The 22,845-nt window shown below is 41.7% G+C and overlaps 1 protein-coding gene across 2 annotated transcripts in view; it reads left to right on the top strand.

Moving 5' to 3' along the window:
- dzank1 (double zinc ribbon and ankyrin repeat domains 1) overlaps positions 1 to 22,845 on the top strand; it is a 144,428-nt gene that overhangs the window by 76,306 nt on the left and 45,277 nt on the right. For both annotated transcript variants that reach the window (XM_059986442.1, XM_059986441.1), the window contains one exon: positions 12,194 to 12,419. In XM_059986442.1, coding sequence (XP_059842425.1) covers positions 12,194 to 12,419 — 226 coding nt within the window. The remainder of the gene's footprint in view (positions 1 to 12,193; positions 12,420 to 22,845) is intronic.

Genomic DNA, 22,845 nt, shown 5'->3' with positions numbered 1-22,845 from the left:
TTTGATTTTATTTTTTTGTATATGATCCATAATGTGAAGTGTCCTTCATATATTGTCTTGTGTCTGGCATTGTCGTATAAAACCTGCCTGTGTGTTACGTATCAGTATGGGCAGAAACTCCTCTAATCGTTTGGCCATGATGGAGGTAAATAACCTATAATCTACATTAAGAATGGATATTGGTCTAAATGACCCGCATTCTATTTTATCCTTGCCTTCTTTCGGTATAGCTGAGATTATCGCTTCCTTCCAACTGGGTGGCATTTGTGTCTTTTTTAGAGCCCAGTTCAGTATGGGGAGTAAAACAGGAATTAACTCATTTTTAAATTCTTTGTACCACTCTGCTGTATACCCATCTGATCCTGGTGACTTGCTTAATTTAAGCCTACTAGTCAAGTCAAGTCAACTTTTATTGTCATTTCGACCATAACTGCTGGTACAGTGCATAGTAAAAATAAGACAACGTTTTTCAGGACCATGGTTTACATGACACAGTACAAAAACTAGACCGAACTACGTAATAAACAAACACAGAGAAAGCTACACTAGATTACAGACCTACCCAGGACTGCGTAAAGTGCACAAAAACAGTGCAGGCATTGCAATAAATAATGAACAGGACAGTAGGGCAGGGTGTCAGCCCAGGCTTCAGGTATTGAGCAGTCTGATAGCTTGGGGGAAGAAACTGTTATATAGTCTGGTCGTAAGAGCCCAAATGCTTCGGAGCCTTTTCCCAGATAGCAGGATGGAGAAGAGATTGTATGAGGGGTGCATGGGGTCCTTCATAATGCTGTTTCCTTTGCGGATGCAGCATGTAGTGTAAATGTCCGTGATGGCAGGAAGAGAGACCGATGATCTTCTCAGCTGACCTCCCTATCCGCTGCAGGGTCTTGCGATCCGAGATAGTGCAATTTCCAAGCCAGGCAGTGATGCAGTTGCTCAGGACACTCTCAATACAACCCCTGTAGAATGTGATGAGTATGGGGGATGGGAGATGGACTTACCTCAGCCTTTGCAAAAAGTAGAGACGCTGCTGGGCTTTCTTTGCTATGGAGCTGGTGTTGAGGGGCCAGGTGAGATTCTCCGTCAGGTGAACACCAAGAAATTTGGTGCTGTTTACGATCTCTACCGACGAGCCGTCGATGTTCAGCGGGGAGCGGTCGCTCAGTGCCCTCCTGAAGTCAACAACCATCTCATTTGTTTTGTTCACATTAAGAGACAGGTTGTTGGCTCTGCACCAGTCCATTAGCCGCTGCACCTCCTCTCTGTAAGCTGACTCGTCGTTCTTGCTGATGAGACCCACCACGGTGGTGTCATCAGCGAACTTGATGATGTGGTTCGAGCTGTGTGTTGCAGCACAGTCGTGGGTCAGCAGAGTAAACAGCAGTGGACTGAGCACACAGCCCTGGGGCCCCCCCGTGCTCAGTGTGATGGTGTTGGAGAAGCTGCTCATGATCCAGACTGTCTGAGATCTCCCAGTCAGGATGTCTAGGATCCAGTTGCAGAGGGAGGTGTTCAGGCCCAATAGGCTCAGCTTTCCAATCAGTTTCTGAGGGATGATTGTGTTGAAAGCTGAACAGCACCCGAACGTATGTGTCTTTTTTGTCCAGGTGGGTTAGGGCCAGGTGGAGGGCAGTGGCAATGACGTCATCTGATGAGTGGTTGGGACGGTACACAAACTGCAGGGGGTCCAGTGAGGGGGGCAGCAGGGTCTTGATATGCCTCGTGATGAGCCTCTCAAAACACTTCATGATGATGGATGTAAGTGCAATGGGATGGTAGTCATTTAAGCAGGACACTGAAGACTTCTTCGGCACGGGGACGATGGTGGCGGCCTTGAAGCACGTTGGAAATGGTGGCGCTGCTCAGGGAGATGTTGAAGATGTCAGTGAGAACATCTACTAGCTGGTCTGCACATCCTCTGAGCACTCTACCAGGGATGTTGTACTAATTGCAGCTTTTAATTCAACTTCAGTTATGTCAGCAGTCATCGTTCTATTTTGTTCTTCGCTTAAAGTGGGTAACTCTAGAGAATTCAAGAAGGTGTCAGTTTGGGTTATGCTTCCCCCTGGAACTTTGGAATATAGAGTTTTGTAAAACACTTAAAAAGCTTCTTGAATTTCACTTAGCTTATTTTTTTTTTATCTTTTTCATTCTTGGATCCCTAATTCTATGAATTCACTTTCATAATGTCTCTGTTTCAGAAACATTAAGTTTTTCCTGATTTCTTGCATAGCCAAATTATTTATTTCATTCCTAATTCTTTTAATTTCCCCAAATGTATCCTGTGCCAAACTCAATTTGTGTTTTTTCTCTAGTTCCTTCAGCCTATTTTGTAATTCCTCTAATGTTTTATTTCTTTTTTTTCTTATATGAAGATATCACTGTAATTTTCCCTCTTAAGACCGTCTTCAGAGTGTCCCATAAATTGGGAGGTGAAACCTCTCCATTATCATTAAATTCTAAGTAGAGATCAATTTCTTTTTTAATTTGTTCCTTAAAGTGCGGAACATTGAGTAGACTTGAATTTAGTTTCCAAATTGTATTCTTTGCTTGTAGGTCAAAATCAAAAGATAAATATATAGGTGCATGGTCACTTACATCTATTGTCCCAATTCCACAGGTGTTTATTTTGTCTTTGTCTTTTCCAAATGTTATGAAATAGTCTATTCTTGTATATACAGAATGGGGAGCAGAATAATGAGTGTAATCCCTTCTGTCAGGGAAAAGGTCCCTCCATATATCAATTAAACCAACATCCTCAAAAAGTGTATTAACTTTCTTATGTAAAGATTTTGTTTCATAGGTTTTTCTATTGGAAGAGTCTTAAGTTTGGAAGTAATTGTAAATTTAAGTCTCCCCCACATATCAGACCTTCTGATTCCGTTACCATAATATCAGTAATTTTCTGAAAGAATATCACTTCCCGGGGGTGCGTATATATTCAATAGAGTAACTGAATTGCCGTCTATATTCCCCCTTACCAGAATATATCTGCCCTCTTTATCTCCCATTTCGAATACTTTTTCAAAATTTAGCTTACTTGAGATAAGAATAGCAATTCCTCTCCTATGTCCTGATTTATATGAGGAGAAAAACAGATTAGTGAAGCCCATTCCCTTTAGTTCTTTATGCTCATTATCACTTAAATGAATTTCCTGTAAATATACTACATGGGCTTGTTCTTTTTTCATTTTGGATAAAATTCTCTTACGTTTGATTGGATTTAATAGCCCATTTACATTAAAAGAAATGAATTTTATCTTGTCCTTAGCCATCTGTATTTATCTGTCAATGTATCATCGAAATTAGAATAAAACTAAAACGATCTACTCCCTGAACAAATAAGAACCAAGAAACACAAATGACAACAAAAATGACAATGGACGTGTGATTCCAAGGCTGAGGTCTCTAGTAGATGACCCTGTGTTGAGCTAGAGGAAATGTCTAGCTGTGGGGGATAACCCCTCCTACTTGTGAGTTGAGGGCCCCCATTGCAGTATTCATAAAAGTCAATGAACAAATCCATTACACAGAAAAGATTTCCCTGTGTACTCCTCTATATATATATATATATATATATACTGATAATTCCTCAGCCAGGCTTTCCTTCGTTTTGGTCATGCTGACCAGCAACCCTCTGACCTTCATGTCCGTAGTCGCCTCTTCCACTGGCTGGTACAACCGCGTCCCGTTGTCATAAAACACTCGAAGTTTAGCAGGGTATGGAGTTTGAAATCTAATCTTATTTTGCTTTAGTACTTGCTTTACTTCGGAGTATTCTTTGCGTTTCTGGAGGATCGCGGGGAGGTAATCTTGGTCGAAATATATTAATTTATTGTCGAAAAACATTCTCTTCTTACCCCAGGCCCTTTGTAGAATCTCCACCTTGGTGCTGTACCGAAGGAATTTAATTATTATTGAGTGTGTCTTTCTATCCTGGGTAGTTTTTGGGACTAGCGCACAGTGGGCTCTTTCGATTTCCAGCTTCATAGCTGGGGGAAGCTCCAGCGCATCCCGCAGTAACTTTCTGACGAACTCCGTCATAGATGAGCCCTCCGCTCCTTCGGGAACGTTGTAGATTCTGATATTTTTCTGCCGTGATCTTCCCTCCAGGTCAAGCAATTTACATATAACATATAACAATCACAGCACGGAAACAGGCCATCTCAGCCCTCCTAGTCCATGCCGAACTCTTAATCTCACCTAGTCCCACCTACCCGCACTCAGCCCATAACCCTCCACTCCTTTCCTGTCCATATACCTATCCAATTTTACCTTAAATGACACAACTGAACTGGCCTCTACTACTTCTACAGGAAGCTCATTCCACACAGCTATCACTCTTTGAGTAAAGAAATACCTCCTCGTGTTTCCCTTAAACTTCTGTCCCCTAACTCTCAAATCATGTCCTCTCGTTTGAATCTCCCCTACTCTCAATGGAAACAGCCTATTCACGTCAACTCTATCTATCCCTCTCAAAATTTTAAATACCTCGATCAAATCCCCCCTCAACCTTCTACGCTCCAATGAATAGAGACCTAACTTGTTCAACCTTTCTCTTTAACTTAAGTGCTGAAACCCAGGTAACATCCTAGTAAATCGTCTCTGCACTCTCTCTAATTTATTGATATCTTTCCTATAATTCGGTGACCAGAACTGCACACAATATTCTAAATTTGGCCTTACCAATGCCTTGTACAATTTTAACATTGTATTCCAACTTCTGTACTCAATGCTTTGATTTATAAAGGCCAGCATTCCAAAAGCCTTCTTCACCACCCTATCTACATGAGACTCCACCGTCAGGGAACTATGCACTGTTATTCCTAGATCTCTCTGTTCCTCTGCATTCCTCAATGCCCTACCATTTACCCTGTATGTTCTATTTGGATTATTCCTGCCAAAATGTAGAACCTCACACTTCTCAGCATTAAACTCCATCTGCCAGCGTTCAGCCCATTCTTCTAACTGGCATAAATCTCCCTGCAAGCTTTGAAAACCCACCTCATTATCCACAACACCTCCTACCTTAGTATCATCGGCATACTTACTAATCCAATTTACCACCCCATCATCCAGATCATTTATGTATATTACAAACAACATTGAGCCCAAAACAGATCCCTCACCGGCCTCCATCCCGATAAACAATTATCCACCACTACTCTCTGGCATCTCCCATCTAGCCACTGTTGAATCCATTTTATTACTCCAGCATTAATACCTAACAACTGAACCTTCTTAACTAACCTTCCATGTGGAACTTTGTCAAAGGCTTTGCTGAAGTCCATATAGACTACATCCACTGCCTTACCCTCGTCAACATTCCTCGTAACTTCTTCAAAAAATTCAATAAGGTTTGTCAAACATGACCTTCCACGCACAAATCCATGCTGGCTACTCCTAATCAGTTCCTATCTATCCAGGTAATTATTAATACTTTCCATTAATTTACCCACCACTGATGTCAAACTGACAGGTCTATAATTGCTAGGCTTACTTCTAGAACCCTTTTTAAACAATGGAACCACATGAGCAATACGCCAGTCCTCCAGCACAATCCCCGTTTCTAATGACATCTTAAAGATCTCTGTCAGAGCTCCTGCTATTTCTACACAAACTTCCCTCAAGGTCCTGGGGAATAAACTGTCAGGACCTTCTTGGTGATGTAATATTTTTATTGTCTTACTCAGTATCCGTTCCACATTCTGAACACGATCTTCCACCTTCTCAATTTGAGTCTCTGCCACCGCTATTTTTTGATTGATGCTGGCGAGCTCTGACTTAGTATCACAGAGCTGCTGCTTTATATCTTTCTGGACCTCCATTATTTCTTTCAGGATTTCGAAGATTTTCGCCGCTTCACCTGAACGAGGCCCGGCGTCCGCAAGCACGTCGGGTAGGAGAGCCACTCGCTGCACTCCTCTCGGCTGCAGGCTCCACAGTGTCGCTTTTTTTATTTCCATTCCTTTTCCCCATTCTTGCCCCTCTTTTCAGTTCAAATATTTTTCAAAGAATTATTATATTCGATGGGTTTACGGGGCTTAAAACACGTTTTTCCGGAGGAGCTAGTGACTTAAGCTGCCATTCCTGACAATGATGTCACCGGAAAACAGACAGACGTATTTTCAAAAATGCCTGGTGTGGACACCTATCAATTTTACGTGAAACTGGCGTTTTCAAAATTATTTGGTCTAGTGTGGAACAATTGTATGAATAGCTGTACTATATTACCTATAATCAGCCAATTACACATAATCACCTTACAGTATTAAGTCCATTTATTGGAAATCTCTTAAATTGCTCAAACTCGTATGTTTACAGTCTTACACTGATTTCACCCCGTACTCAGTGCTCATAACATGCAGAACTATGGCGCAGAAATCATATTCAGCTGTTCTGAGGAGAACCTGGATTTAATCCACATGGGCAACTATGAACTTTCTGTTGCCTGCCACTTTAGTTCTCCAGTGCACTCCTTCTCCAACCCATCAGTCCATAGCCTATTGAGTTATTTTAGCAAGACCCACCATAGGCTTGAGGAATAGCTCTTCATCTTCCACCTAGGCAAGAGACACCCTTCCAGACTCCATATCCATTTCCACAACAGGTAAATCTCTCTGTGTTTCAGAGCTGCCCAATCCATTTGTGATAGTGATAGGTTATTCTTTCTCTGACCTAAGAGGCATGCTGCAGTTCTGCATTTCACAAGTGTTTGCTTTCTCACCCAATTTTATAGTGTTTTTACTTCATTTAGATTATTTCTAAATGCTCTCATTGTTCTCATCAACTCCAGTCTGGCTTATCCCCATTGCCATTCTGGCCTTGCCTTTTCAGAAAGGTCCCCTTTGTCCTATCCATTCCATCCCACCCTAAAAAAATCTTGTTTTCTCTCTTTGCTACCTCTGATGAAAACTCTCTCCTGAAAAGTTGACTCACTTTCTGTTTGCACAGTTGTTGCCTGACCTGCTGAGGTTTTCCAGCATTTTTCTGTTTTTATTTTATACTTCTAAATCCAAATTATACTTGCCTTAAAGTCCAGTTTGAAATTTTACTTTTAAGACCTGAGGACATTATCAGTATTTTACATATTTTATGTTGTAATATTGAAAAAATGTTTGATATTTGTCCAATACCATGGTCAGAATTTAACATTATTAATTTAACTCCGCCCATTTAGAAGCTAATTTTGAGATGGAGTAGACATATCAACTAAGCTGATGTTATGGGAGTAATTATAATTAGGCTATGTAGCATTTCTTTTTTACTAGTGAAGGCAGTGTATATTTACCTGGGGTAGAAATGATTGCTGTAATTTTGTTGTGCAAGTTTAGACCTCTGTTATTTTAGCAACTTCAACAATGTCATGTTGGCAGCATTTCTAAGATCATGTCAGTAGATTGTCAATTCATGGATTTCAATGCCAATACATAATTTTATGAAAAACAGAAAATACTTTTTTTAAAAAACTCAACAGATCAGGTAGCATTCCTGGAAAGGGAAACAACTTTTGGGGTGGTATGATGGTGTATTGCTGTTTATGGTGCCAGTGTCTGTAAGGAGTTTGTATGTTCCCCCCGCATATATATTTCCTCCCACATTTCAAAGATGTGCAGGTTAGTACAGTAGGTTAACTGGTCACGTGGGTGTAATTAGGTGAAGCAGTTTTGTTGGACCAGTAGTGATCTTTGCTGTGCGCTATGTCTAATTAACTAATGTCTTCTTGAAGAACCCTGTGAATTGGTTACTATTATGACTGGTACCGAGGTGCCAGTCATAATAGTAAACCAATTCACAGGGTTTTTGCATGACAAAAACCTTTAAAACCAATACAAAAACCAATAAAAAGCTTTTTGCATGACATCCGTACAGAGCATTTCACCACATTAGTACATCAAAGGGGAAAACAATAACAGAGTGCAGAATATAATGTTGCAGTTACAAAAGGTCGTGCAGAGCGGGCTGACTTGAAGGTGCAAGGCGTAATGAGGTAGATTGTAAGGTCAAAAGTTCATCTTCATATATGAGGGGACCGTTCGATAACAACAGGATAGAAGCTGTCCCTGACTCTGGTGGTACATATTGGGAAAGAGAGTTAAGACTGTAATTTAAATTTCAAGGTGATGATAGCGCAGAAGGAAGATTTCTGAAAGTGTAAGGACAAGGTTGTCATGGGATGAGTCCTTTGGTCAGATGGATTAAAGGGTGACAACCTGATAAAGAGGTATAGAGTGTTGTTAATATCAAAGCTTTGGGACATGCTGTATGCCATGTTGTAATGGTGAGAGAAAGCTGAGCTAACTTGGAACAGAAATGATCTGTTCTGACACCAGTGGAGAAAGTGAGTTACCAAAAGTTGAGAATTCAGAGTTGAGTCTTCCGATAGGATGGCAGTGCATTTTGTCATGGCGCCTTCTCCAAGTCCAAAAAAAGGAGGAAATGTTTGCCTTAAACATTTTTATTGTGATTACAAGACACTGTTGGAAAAATACAAGTCCAGTCTGTTGGTGAGACCAACGGTGGGGGAGTTGCATTGCCTTAGTTGTTGCATGGACTAGGCCCTCATGTCACGGTGTATCCTGTTACAGCTATCTAGGGGAAGAGGGGCCAGAGTCACAAAGACTAGCAAAGTTTTACAGATGTACCATAGAGAGCATTCTAATTGGTTGCATCACTGTCTAGTATGGTGTGGCCACTGCACAAGATTGATAAAAGCTGCGGAGGGTTACAAAATCAGCCAACCCCATTATTGAAAAGGTGGTATCCATTATTAAGGACCCCATCAACCAGGACATGCTCCCTTCTCATTATACCATCAGAGAGGAGGTACAAGCACCTGAAGACACACGTTCATTGTTTTAGGAATACCTTCTTCCCTCTACCAATTGACTTCCAAAAAATGAACATACCCATTAACACTACCTCACTATGTCTACTCTCTTTTTGCGCTTTTTATTTCATTTATTTTTAAAACCTATTTCTTATTGTAATCGATAGATTTTTAATGTAAAGCAACAAATTTCACGACATTCAGTACTGTGCCGAAGTTTTAGACACACACACACTCACACACACATATATATATATAGCTATGGTGCCAAAGACTTTTGTAAAGTACTGTATTTGTCAATGTGGGGCAGAGAGCGAGTTTGTAAATCTGGCAGAGCAAAGGATGTTGGGAATGGTGAGGATAGAGTGCCGTGGGAGGGGTATGGGACAGGTGGCAGAGAAGGAGTGCCAGCGTGTGGTGAGGGGGATGTTGCAGGTACAGGCATACCCAGCCCTGAGACACCAGCCTAGGTTATTTGATTCCAAACAATTGGTTTATTGATCATTACAGAATGTTTCTCTGGTGGTTCCTGCTCCCTCCCTTTTCCCAATCATGATTCCCCTCTCCCTGTCCCCTTCCCACTCTCAGTCCACAATAGAGACCCATATCAGAATCAGGGTTATCATCACTCATGTATGTTATGTTTTCTTTGTGGCAGCAGTAGAGTGCAATACATAAAATTACTACAATCCTGTTCAAAAGTTCTGGGCACCTTAGCTAGCTTTTTATATATCTAAGACTTTTGCACTTTACTGTATATAATTGTTATTAAACCTGATTCTGATTCAAATTCAAAGTTGAGAATAAGCATTCAGGATGATATTGAGAAACAAAGTGATTGTTAATCTTCCTGCCTGAGTTATTCTTCACGTGTACATCGAACATACACTCATTTGCATTAATAGCCAACACAAGCTAAGGGTGTGTTAGGAGCAGCTTGCAAGTGTCACAACACCTTCCAGTGCCAATTCCCCATTAGATACATATCCAACTAGAACAGTGAAAAATGTTATGAATGCAGTAGCCGGTTTGTACCTGTGTGATAGCACAGCAAGAAGCATGAGCATATTGTGCTGGCTCTGTAAATTTGTGGGAGACTTCAGCAATCATCTTGGTAGCAGTGTACATTCCACCTCAGGCCAGTGTATGCTGGCTGAAGACGTAATAAACAGGCATGAACCAGTGCACCCTGATGTCTTCCTTATCATTTGGGGGAATTTTAACCAGGCCAGCTTGAAAAAGTCTATAAATAATTATTACCAACAAATCCCTTGTAGAACACACTGGATTGGATGACTGTTACATCACCATCAAGAGCACTTACTGTGCTATCCCATTCCCACACTTTGGAAAATCTGATCAATCTAAGTACAGGCAGAGACTGAAGACTTCAGCACCAGCAGTGACGACCAAGAAGGTTTGGACAAGGGAGGCACAGGAGTGTTTACAGGACTGCTTTGAATCTGGACTGGACTGTATTCAGGGATTCATCTTCGAGTCTGAATGAGTACACACTGACTTCATAAAAACCGGCATGGGTGAGTGTGTGCCTACAAGGAAAGACTGTACATACCCAAATCAAAAGTCATGGATGAACCAGAAGGTTCATAGTCTGCTGAGGGCTAGATCTGTGGCATTCATGTCTGGCAATCCAGGTCTATACAAGAAAACCAGGTATGACTTGCGGAGGGTTAGCTCAAGAGCAGAAGAACAATTCCAAAGGAAGTTGGAAGTGGGTTTGAATGCATGTCAACTCTGGCAGGGTTTGCAGTCCATTACTTTCTACAATGTGAAACCCAACATCACGAATGGCAGTGATGGTTCACTACCAGATGAGCTCAATACCTTTTATGCACACTTGGAAAGGAAGAATAAAACTACAGCTAGGAGAATCCCTGAAACACCCAATGACCATGTGATCTCTGTCTCAAAGTCCGATGTCAATCTGTCTTTCAAGACAGTGAACCCTCAGATGGCCACAGGCCCTAATGGAGTACTCTGAAAACCTGTGCCAACCAACTGGAGGGGGTGTTCAGAGACATTTTGAATCTTTCATTGCTACTGTCGGAATTCCCATCTGCTTCAAAAGGGCAACAATCATACAATCTTTTGCCCAATCAACAATCATTTGCCCAAGAAGAGCAAAGTGTATCCAGTAGAACTCACATCTATGGTGATAAAGTGCTTTGAGAGGTTGGTTATGAACTCCTGTCTCAGCAAGGGCTTGGACCCACTGCAATTTGCCTATTGCAGCAATAGGTCTACAGCTGATGTGATCTCATTGGCTCTTACAGCCTTGGATCACCTGGACAATACAAATGTCTATGTCAGGATGCTGTTTATTGACTACAGCTCAGCATTTAACACAATGATTCCTACAGTTTGATCAAAAAGCTCCAGAACCTGGGCCTCTGTACCTTCCTCTGCAACTGGATCCTCAGCTTCCTAAACCAGAAGACCACAATCTGTGTGGATTGGAAATAACATCTCTCCTCACTGACAACCAACACTAACCTACCTCAGGGGTGTGTGCTTAGCTCACTGCTCTACTCTCTATATACACATGACTGTGTGGCTGGGCACAGCTCAAACGCCATCTGTAAATTTGCTGATGACACAACTAATGTCGCCAGAATTTAAGATGGTAAAGAGAAGGCGTACAGGAGCAAGATAAACCAACTACCAGTAGTTGAGTGGTGGTGCAGCAGCAACCTTGAACTCGGCATCAGTAGGACTAAAGAACTGATTGTGGACTTCAGAAAGGGTAAGATGAGGGAACACACCAGGGATTAGAAGAGGAAAAATTAAGCAATTTCAAGTTCCTGGGTGTTAATGTCAAAATCTCTGAGGATCTATCCTGGACCTAACACATTGATGCAGCTACAAAGAAGGCACAGCAGTGGCAATATTTCATTAAGAGTTTGAGGAGACTTGGTATATCACTAAAAACATTTGCAAATTTCTACAGGGGTACTGTGGATAGCATTCTAACAGGCTGCATCACCGTCTGCTATGGGGGGATGTGGTTTGCTACTGCACTGGACCAAAATAAGCTGCAGAGAGTTGAGAACGTAGTCGGCTCCATCGTGAGCACCAGCCTCCATAGTATCCAGGACATTTTCAAGGAGCGGTGCCTCAGAAAGGCGGCATCCTTCATTAAAAACCCCCATCATCCAGGGCATGCCCACTTCTCATTGCTTAATGTAATTCATGCTGGTTTCTTCTATTATTATGTTTTGTATTGTACTGCTGCCGCAAAGACAACAAATTTTACAACATATGCCGGTGATATTAAACCTGATTCTGATTCTGAAGCTGAATACCACTGACTTTGCTCTTTATATTTCCTTTGCCATAAAGACCACAGACCTGCATGCTTCTGCAACCTGGCAACCTTTGACCATCCCATTGCCACAGTTCAGACTTGGATATAATAAGGAGGATCAGGCGACCCAAACAGTGGGCCTTTTTTACCCATCCTGCAAGATGATGGAGAAGAGGGAAATGGAGATCACCTCTCAACAAGAAAAGCAGCAGAAGATGACCAGTCGACGACCCCTTTTAACCGCTGTCAGTCCTGGAAGAGGTCAGTGATGTCGCCTACATGTTTAGAGTCTATTTATGTGGCCAGGATTGAGCAGTCCAAAGAAAACCACTGCACAGTGTTACTGGAACAATACTGTTTTATCTGCTGTCTGCTTGCTTTATTAGAGTTGAGGAGCCCATTTGCCATTTAATGGACAAAGATATATATTCCATATTTTATTGTCTATACCCAACATGTACATTCAGAGAAATCCTTACAAGATCTGTGGTTGATCTTGGCTTTTTATCAAGAATAAAATGCTTAAAGTTCACAATGTGATCAGCCAAAGTTTACTTAGAAATTGGATATGCTCTTTGTTGCATCTAGATCATTTTACCTACATGTAGCTAGTGCCCAGTGTATCCATAATACTGTCCTGCTTATAGTCTCTGCTCGGCCAATGAAAGCAGAGAAATTAGGCCTGCGAAGTTCAAATAGACAGACCAAATGACATTAATGTAAAACAACAAGTTATGTTGAGATGTATCTATGTGTTGCACTCTGTAAATCTTTTTTTTTTCTTCTGAATAAAAATATTGTAAAAAAAAATGTAAAACAACAATCTGAGCAGTTAGAATCTCTGACTAGGACTGGGTGTTTTAGAACTCCAATAGGCTTCAGTTTAGAGCAGGGTCATTTTCTTGATACTCTGGTGCTGCTAAATTTCTGCTCTGGTGAACAAGAGTTGGTCTGGTTCACTTGATAGGGCGTGGCATCACAGCAAACAAAGTCCTACATCAATTCATCAGGTGATGTACTCTTGATAAATGAGTTATGTTAAGAGGAAATGCTTTTTGAAAACAGAACCTGGTGGAGACTGTTTCAGAAGAGTGGTGAATGAGTCCCAATCTGGTTTACATCAGAGGGGAGAGGTGCTAATGATGAATGGTATTTGGTATGGATCACTTCTGTTGGGTTAAGTAACGGGATGACATATCATTGTGAATGGAATACTTTACTGGGTTCCAGACTAACCCAGTTTGGTAGGATAAAATATCACTGGGGTGAAAAAAACACCTCATTAGAATAGTCTGGTAGAATGAGATGGTACTGCTGAATGATTCTTGGATGAATTAGGTTAATGTTCAAATTTTGAACTAATCCTGGCGAGTAGATCACTTTTGGAGAGTGAAGTACTCCTCACAGACAGAATATCTACTAAAATCCAGGAGCAGTACGTTTCTTGTCCACTTAACCTCTGAGGATCCACAGCTAAGGAAGCAGAAAGCCGAATATTTCATTTGTGAAGCAATAAAACTTGTCAAACGTGGCTGCCTATAATTATCTGTATAATGATGTGCTGACGATGAAATGTGTTTTAAAGTTAAATTTTCAATTATACACTCAGTAGCGACTGTAATTAGATACCTCTTGCGCCTGTTGAAGTGGCCACTGAGTATGCATTTCTGTTGCTGTAGTCCATCCTCCTCAAGGTTTGATGTGTTGTGTGTTCAGGGATACATCAGGGTGCATTCCAATGTAACGTGTGGTTATTTGAGTTACTGCTGCCTTCCTCGCGGCTTGAGCCAGTCTGACCATTCTCCCTGACCTCTCCCATCAACAAGGCATTTCTGCTCAGAACTGCTGCACACTGCATTGTTTTTGTTTATCACTCCATTCTCTGTAAGCTTTTGAGACTGCTGAGTTTGAAAATCCCAGGAGATCAGCAGTTTCTGAGATACTCAAACCACCCCATCTGGAACCAACTATCATTCCACAAAGTCCCTTAGATCAAATTTCTTCCCCATTCTGATGTTTGGTCAGAACAACAACTGAACCTCTCGATCATGCAGTTGTACAGGTGTACAAAATAAAGTGGTCACTGACAGGATATAATAATAAGCCCAGGACCTTTACAAGCAATCTCACTTCAAACCATGCTCTTGTCTCCTTCAAATTCAGAACAGAGCTCAGAGTATAATTTGGACAAGGATGTGGAAAAGCACAGGGAAAAAGTTAGGAATGAAGAAAAGTCTTCAGTTGTAGAGGGGCTCGTGAAATGAGAAACAGAATTCAGTTCAGAACAGCTGAAGCCCAATGTATTGAGTGAAGGAAATCTTGAGTCATGGGTCAGAGGACTGAATTATCCAGGACTGCCTAGTGCTACAGACAAGGGACAGAATATGACCAAAGGCAGATTGAAGATCTGTGGGTTTAGAGAGCCAACGTGGATTATCGAGGATGGGTGTGAGCAGCACTTGGGAGAAACAGAATAGTTTTAGAATCATTGATTCTGGGAATTGTATCTAGTAGCAGCAAAGTCTATAAACCTGTCTAGTGGTTCTTTCTGTGAGAGAGAAGCTTCTTACTGGCTACAATTCCTTCTCTTAAAAGCTTGCCAAATTGATTTGAGCTGCCCTTTTCTGCATTCCAAGATGGTTCAGCCTGTGGCTGTTTTCTAGCAGGTGCCTGAGCTTTTCCCTTTGTACCTTGGAGAATGGATATTTACTAGGTGCTGTTGCAGTAGCTATCCTAGGGGCTGAGGACTTCAGTAGACTTTGTTTTCCTCCTGGTGAAACTGTGTGCGCATGTGTAACTGGATGTGGTCATTTGCATGTACTGCCAAGTATATGCATATCATCACAAAGCATGAGTGATGTAGGGTTGACTGATGGTTGTAACTCTTAGGCTGATAGTTTTTTATTAATCAAAATTATTGTGGCATTTAAGGAAAGTGAAGGTATATTGTGCCGGTTCTCTGCCTTATCCGACAATGACAGGAAACCTCTACATGAGAGTTTTTAAAGAGGAAAGGCTTTTGCACTGGGGCAGTTCGACTCTCTCAACCTCAGAAGTCTGGGTCCTGTGGTATGAGTAGTCGTCACAACTGGGGTTTTCTTTAATTGAGGTGGATAGCCATGACATCTTCTGTGCCTAGTCAGGCCCTTCACTCTCCTCAAAACGTTGGAGAACTGTTGCTCCTCATTGTTGCTTTCATCTGCCGTCCACCAGAGCTTACTTTGCATGCTGAAACAGGCATGGCCCTATCTAAGGCCCTCTGGCTACCCTCAGCTGGTTTAGCCTGTCTGTTAAAGCAGTGTACCGGCTGTGGCCACTGTTGCATGCAAACAGCTACTTGGAGCCACAGGTGAAAGCTGAGTGTTCTGTCGGGACCAAAGGTGAGTGAGCTAGGCCCCCAGAACAGGCCCCTTCCCCAGAATGGACACCCCAGACACCCCAGATCTATTATAATTAGGCTAAATATCAAATTCTGTTGTGCTCTCACTTTGTCTTGGAAGAGGCCTACTCTTGTTCCTGAGTGTGTACATGTGCATTTGTTCATTTGTGTCTGCATTTTTTTGGCCAAGGTGATGTGGTGGCACGGACGCTCACTGTGATTGGCTAACAGCAGCAGCTGTAACAGAGATCTCAATACGGTTCATACTCCTGTGACTGTCTAAGGGTTTAGACTTGGGTCTAGTCTGGAGGAGCCAGGTGATCGCCCCTTTATTCTTTGTGTTTTGTTTGGAAACCTTTGTGGTTTGGTGGGGAATGGGAGTGAGCACATGGTAACTCACCATTGACCTCACTTAAAGGACTCTTTATCTCGTTATCTCATGTTCTTGTTATTTATTTCCATTTGCACAGTATTTTGTCTTCTGCACTCTTGATATTTCATTGACCCTGTTATAAGACCATAAGACAGGAGCAAAATTAGGCCATCTGGCCCATCGAACCTGCTCCACCATTCAATCATGGCTGATCCTTTTTTCTCTCCTCCTCAACCCCAATTCCCGGCCTTCTCCCCATAATCTTTGATGCCATGTCCAATCAAGAACCTATCAATCTCTTCTTTAAATACACCCAATGACCTGGCCTCCACAGCTGCATGTGGCTACAAATTCATTACCCTTTGGCTAAAGAAATTTCTCTGCATCTCTGTTTTGAAAGGGCACCCCTCTTTCCTGACGCTATACCCTCTTATCCTAAACTCTCCTACCATGAGAAGCATCCTTTCCACATCTACTCTGTCTAGGTCTTTCAACATTCAAAAGGTTTCAATCAGATTCCCCCTCATCCTTCTGAATTTCAATGAGTACAGACCCTGAGCCATCAAATGTTCCTCGTATGATAACGCTTTCATTCCTGGAATCATCTTTGTGAACCTCCTCTGGACCCTCTCCAATGCCAGCACATATTTTCTAAGATGAGGGGCCCAAAACTGTTGACAGTACTCAAGGTGAGGCCTCACCAGTGCCTTATAAAGCCTCAGCATCACATCCTTGCTCTTATATTTTAGGCCTCTTGAAATGAATGCTAACATGGCATTTGCCTTCTTCACCACTGACTCAACCTGCAAGTTAACTTGTAGAGTGTTCTGGACTAGGACTTCTAAGTTCCTTTGCATCTCAGATTTTATCTCCATTTAGAAAATAGTCTGCACATTTATTTCTACTACCAAAGTGCATAACCATGCATTTTCCAACATTGTATTTCATTTGCCATTTTCTTGCCCATTCTTCTAATCTAAGTCCTTCTGCACCTATCTGTTTCTTCAACGCTACCTGCCCCTCCACCAATCATAGTATCATCTGCAAACTTGGCAACAAAGCCTTCTATTCCACCATCTAAATCATTGATAGGCAGCATAAAAAGCAGTAGTCCCAACAACGATCCCAGTGGAACACCACTAATCACTGGCAGCCAACCAGGAAAGGATCCTTTTATTCCCACTCGGGGCCTCCTACCGGTCAGCCAATGCTCTAACCATGTTAGTAACTCTCCTGTAATACCATGGGCTCTTAACTTGGTAAGCAGCCTCATGTGTGGCACCTTGTCAAAGGCCTTCTGAAAGTCCAAAAACACAATATCCACTGCATCTCCTTTATCTATCCTACTTGTAATCTCCTCAAAGAATTCCAACAGGTTCATCAGGCAGGATTTTCCATTAAGGAAACCATGCTGACTTTGTACTATCTTGTCTTGTGTCACCAAGTACTCCATCACCTCATCCTTAACAACTGACTCTAACATCTTCCCAACCACTGAGGTCAGGCTAACTGGTCTATAATTTCCTTTCTGCTGCCTTCCTCCTTTCTTAAAGATTGGAGTAACATTTGCAATTTTCCAGTCCCTTGGCACCATACCAGAGTCCAGTGATTTTTGAAAGATCATTTCTAATGCCACCACAATCTCTAATGCTATCTCTTTCAGAACCTGAGGGTGCAGTTCCTCTGGTCCAGGTGATTTATGTACCTTTAGGTCTTTCAGCTTTTTGAACACCTTCTCTCTTGTAACAGTAACTGTACCCACTTCTTTTCCTTCACACGCTACAATATCAGGCCTACTGCTAGTGTTTCTACTGTGAAGACTGATGCAAAATACTCACTTAGTTCATTAGTCATCTCCTTGTCCCCGGTTATTATTTCTCCTGCCTCATTTTCTAGTTGTCCTATATCCACTCTCATTTCTCTTTTATTTTTAACATACGTTTCTATTTGAAAAAACTTTTACTATCCCCTTTGATATTATTTGCTAGCTTGCTTTCATATTTCTTTTCCTTTCTAATGATTTTTTAGTTGCTCTCTGTAGGTTTTTCCAAACTTCCCAATCCTCCATCTTCCCACTAATTTTTGTTCTGTTGTATGCCCTTTCTTTTGCTTTTACAATAGCTTTGACTTCCCTGTCATCCATGGTTGTACTATTTTGCAATTTGAGTATTTCTTCATTTTTGGAATACTCATGTCCTGCACCTTCCTCTTTTTTCCCAGAAACACACACCATTGCTGCTCTGCTGACATCCCTGCCAACAGCTCCTTCCAGTTTACTTTGGCCAATTCCTCTCTCATACCACTGTAATTTCCTTTACTCCACTGAAATACTGCTACATCAGACTTTACTTTCTCCCTATCAAATTTCAAATTGAACACAATCATATTGTGATCACTAGTTCCTAAGGATTCTTCTACCTTAAGCTCACTAATTGCCTCTGGTTCATTATATAACACCCAATCCAGTATAGCTAATCCTCTAGTGGGCTCAATGACAAACTACTCTAAAAAGCTATCTCTCAGGCATTCAACAAACTCACTATCTTGAGATCCATTATCAACCTGATTTTCCCAATCTACCTGCATGTTTAAATCTCCCATGACTACCATAACATTGCCCTTTTGACTCACCTTTTCTATTTCCTGTTGTAATCTGTGGTCCACCTCCCAGCCATTGTTGGGAGGCCTGTATATAACTGCCATTAATGTCCTTTTACCCTTTCAGTTTCTTAACTCAACCCACAAGGATTCAACATCTTCCGATCCTATGTCACATCTTTCTACGGATTTGATGCCATTCCTACCAGAAGAGTCACACCACCCCCTATGCATACCTTCCTATTCCTCTGGTATAATGTGTAATCTTGGACATTCAGCTCCCAACTACAACCATCCTTCAGCCACAATTCAGTGATGGATACAACATCATACCTGGCAATCTGCAATAGTGCAACAAGATCATCACCTTATTTCTTATACTCCGTGCATTTAGATACAACATCTTGAGTACCGTATTTGCTATCTTTTCTGATTCTGCATTCCTAATGATTGATACTCAGCCTCTTGACTGCAACTAAGCCCCATCACCTGCCTGCCCTTCCTGACAGTCTGACTGCAAGCTATCTTTGCTTTTTTACCATCTGCCCTATCCTGAGTCCCTTTACTCCAGTTCCCACCCTCCTGCCAAATTAGTTTAAACCCTCCCTATCAGCTCTAACAAACCTGCCTGCGAGAATATCGGTCCCCCTCGAGTTCAGGTGCAACCTGTCACTTTTGAACAGGTCATACCTTCCTCAATAGAGATCCCAATGATCCAAGAACCTGAATCCCTGCCCCCTGCACCAGCTACTCAGCCATGCATTTGTCTGCCAAATCATCCTGTTCCTACCCTCAATGGTGCATGGCACGGGCAGCAATCCAGAGATTACTACCCTGGAAGTCCTGGTTCTCAGCTTTCTACTTAGCTCTCTAAATTCTCTCGTCAGGTTCTCTTTGCTTTTCTTCATATGTCATTGATACCAATATGTACCAACCATCTGACTGCTTTCCCTCCCTCTACAAAATGTTGTGGATGTGATCTGAGACATCCCTGACCCTGGAACCTGGGAGGCAACATACCATCCGGATGTCCCTTTCAGGTACACAGAATCTCCTGTCTGTTCCCTCATTGTTGAGACCCCTATCACTACCCTTCCATTCTTCTCTCTCTTTCCCTTCTGTACCACATGCCCATGCTCAGTGCCTGTAACCTGGTCGCTGTGGCATTCTTCCGGGAGGTCATCCCCTACAGAAGTATCCAAGTATTTTTGAGTATACTTATAGTTACTGTTCTGTTGATTTGCTGAGTATGCCGGCAAGAAAAAGAATCTCAGGGTTGTATATCGTGACATATATGTACTCTGATAATAAAATTTACTTTGGCAATGACTTTTAGTCACAGCAGTCGTATTTCACCTTAGGCACCCTATTTTTTTTTGCAGTAGATTTAGGCCTAAATACTTGAAATATTAACTTTTATTTCCTTTTGACAATGACTTAAAATGGAAGACTTGTTTTTGTTTGGCTCCAAGCACTATACTGTTATTAAATTATTTTCCTCGAAGAGAAGCTGCTGGTACATTGAATTAAGCAGTCCAGAACTCTGTTCATTGTGCAGTGGAGATGTGTTGTCCAAACTTAGAACACATATTCTCCTTCCCCAAAGCCTACAATACTGAACCAAGACTAGTGTTGGATAGGTGAGTGTTCAAGCACTTCGTGTCAGTACTGAAGCTTTTTTCACTTATAACTTCTTTCTAACCTTAAAATGGAAAGGACACAAGTAGATTCCTGTTTTTTCAGACAACACCTGCTTTCTTCCTGCTTAGTTAACAAGTAACGATTGGATATAGCTCACAAATACAACCTTAGTCAGTCATATGATAGGAATGTAAACCACATGGAAACAGAGTCATTACTAAGGTGTAGGTGTCATGAATTAGTCAGAGTTGTGCCCAAAGCTCACTCCACAAGTAGGCACTCCAGGTCTCTTTGCTGGTGCTTTTACTGGGTCATCGTATTACCTACTCTCAACGTGACCTGTCTATATTGGAGTAGTTGGGCATAAGCCAAATGGTGAGAATAAGAGGGGCCTCTCCTAGTTGGCTGCTTTGACTAGAGGCATTCCGTAGAGTCCTCTACTTTTTACATTATATGCTAATGATCTGGATGACAGAATTGATGGCTTTATAACCAAGTTTGCGGACAATACCAAGATTGGTGGAGGGACAGATAGTGTTGAGGAAGCAGGGTGTCCACAGAAAAGACTTGGTCAGATTAGGAAAATGGATAAAGAAGTGGCTGATGGAATACTGTGTAAGGAAAGTGTACATGAGCGTATGTAGAAGGAAAAATTGTGTAGATTATTCTTTAAATGAGGAGTGAATTCAGAAATTGGAGGTGCAAAGGGACTTGGGAGTACTAGGACAAGATTCCCTAAAGGTTGATTTGCAGATTGTGCTGGTAGTAAGGAAGGAAAATGCAATGTAAGCACTTATTTCCAGAGGACTTGAATAATAAAAATAAGGATGTAATGCTGAGGCTTTATCAGGTATTGGTCAGACCACATTTGAAGTAACGTGAGCAATTTTGGGCCCTCTATCTATAAAGGATGTACTGGCATTTGAGAGGGTGCAGTTGAGGTTTACAAGAAAGATCCCAGAAATGAAAGGGTTAACAATCTGTATGAAGAGCATTTGATGTTTCTGGGCCTGTATTCATTGTTTAGAAGAATGGGGGAGGATCTTACTGAAACCTACCAAATATTGAAAAGTGGACATAGAGAGAGTGTTTCCTGTAGTGGAGAGTCTAGGACCAGAGGACACAGTCTCAGAATAGAAGGATATTCTTTTAGAACAGAGATGAGGAGGAATGTCTTTAGCCAGAGGGTGGTTAATCTGTGGAATTCATTGCTGCAGATGTCTACAGATGAAAAGTGATTAGATATATTTAAAGCAGAGTTTGGTGTGTTATTAATTAGCAAGGGAATGAACAGTTACATGTAAAAGACAGGAGAACAGAGTTCAATCACAATCCAAGGAATAGAATGTTTGCCTCCCAGGCTGTGCACAGTAATTGAGACATTAGGTATCAGAGCAGAACTGGTGAAAATGATTAATTGCAGTTCACAAGGTAGTTGACTTCAAATTTACTTTCTGCAGTGATATTATAAACTAACTGTGAGGAAATCAAAAACACAAAGAAGTCTACAGATGCTGGAAGTCAAAGCAACACACACAAAATGCTGGAGGAACTCAGAAGGCCAGGCAGCATCTATAGAAATGAATGAACAGTTGGCAATTCAGGCCGAGACCCTTTTTCAGGACCCGAAGGAACTGGGAAGTAGTCGGAGGAGGGCTTAAGGAAGGAGGATAGCTAGAAGATGACAGGTGGGTGGGAAAGATAAAGAGCTGAAGAAGAAGGAATCTGATAGGAGAGGAAACATAAGAAATGGCACTTGGAACATGGTGTGCAGTTCTGGCCACCAGGCTATAAGATGCATGTGATTAAGCTATTCTGGATACAGAAAGTCTAAGAACATAAGAAATAGGAGCAGGAGTAGGCTATCCGGCCCATCGAGCCTGCCCCGCCATTCAATAAGATCATGGCTGATCTGTCTGTAAACTCAGCTCTATCTATCTGCCTTCTCCCCATAACCCTTAATTCCCCTACTATGTAAAAATCTATCTAACTGTATCTTAAATATATTTAGTGAAGAAGCCTCAACTGCTTCCCTGGGCAGAGAATTCCACAGATTCAGCATTCTCTGGGAAAAGCAGTTTCTCCTCAACTCCATCGTAAATCTTCTCCCTTGAATCTTGAGGCAATGTCCCCAAGTTCTTACCAATGGAAACAACTTTCCTACTTCTATCTTATCCATCTCTTTCAAAATTTTGTATATTTCTATAAGATCCCCCCCCCCCCCAATTCTTCTGAATTCCAGAGAGTATAGTCCCAGGCAACTCAATCTCTCCTCATAGGTTAACCCCTTCATCTCTGGAATCAACCTGGTGAATCTCCTCTGCACTGCCTCCAAAGCCAGTCTATCCTTCCTCAAGTATGGAGACCAGAGCTGCACACAGTACTCCAGGTGCAGCCTCACCAGTACCCTGTATAGTTGCAGCATGATCCCCCTGCTCTTCAATTCAATCCCTCTAGCAATGAAGGCCAACATTCCATTTGCCTTCTTAATAACCTGTTGTACCTGCAAGCCAACTTTTTGCGATTCATGAACAAACACTCCCAAATCCCTCTGCACAACAGCATGCTGCAATCATTCACAATTTAAATAATAATCTGCTCTTCTATTATTCCTTCCAAAGTGGATGATCTCACATTTACCAACATTGTATTCCATCTGCCAGACCTTGACCCACTCACTTAACCTATCTATATCT

The sequence above is a fragment of the Hypanus sabinus genome, chromosome 12, assembly GCF_030144855.1.
Source record: "Hypanus sabinus isolate sHypSab1 chromosome 12, sHypSab1.hap1, whole genome shotgun sequence".
Classification (NCBI taxonomy): domain Eukaryota; kingdom Metazoa; phylum Chordata; class Chondrichthyes; order Myliobatiformes; family Dasyatidae; genus Hypanus; species Hypanus sabinus.
This window is presented reverse-complemented; position numbering and strand designations above follow the sequence as displayed.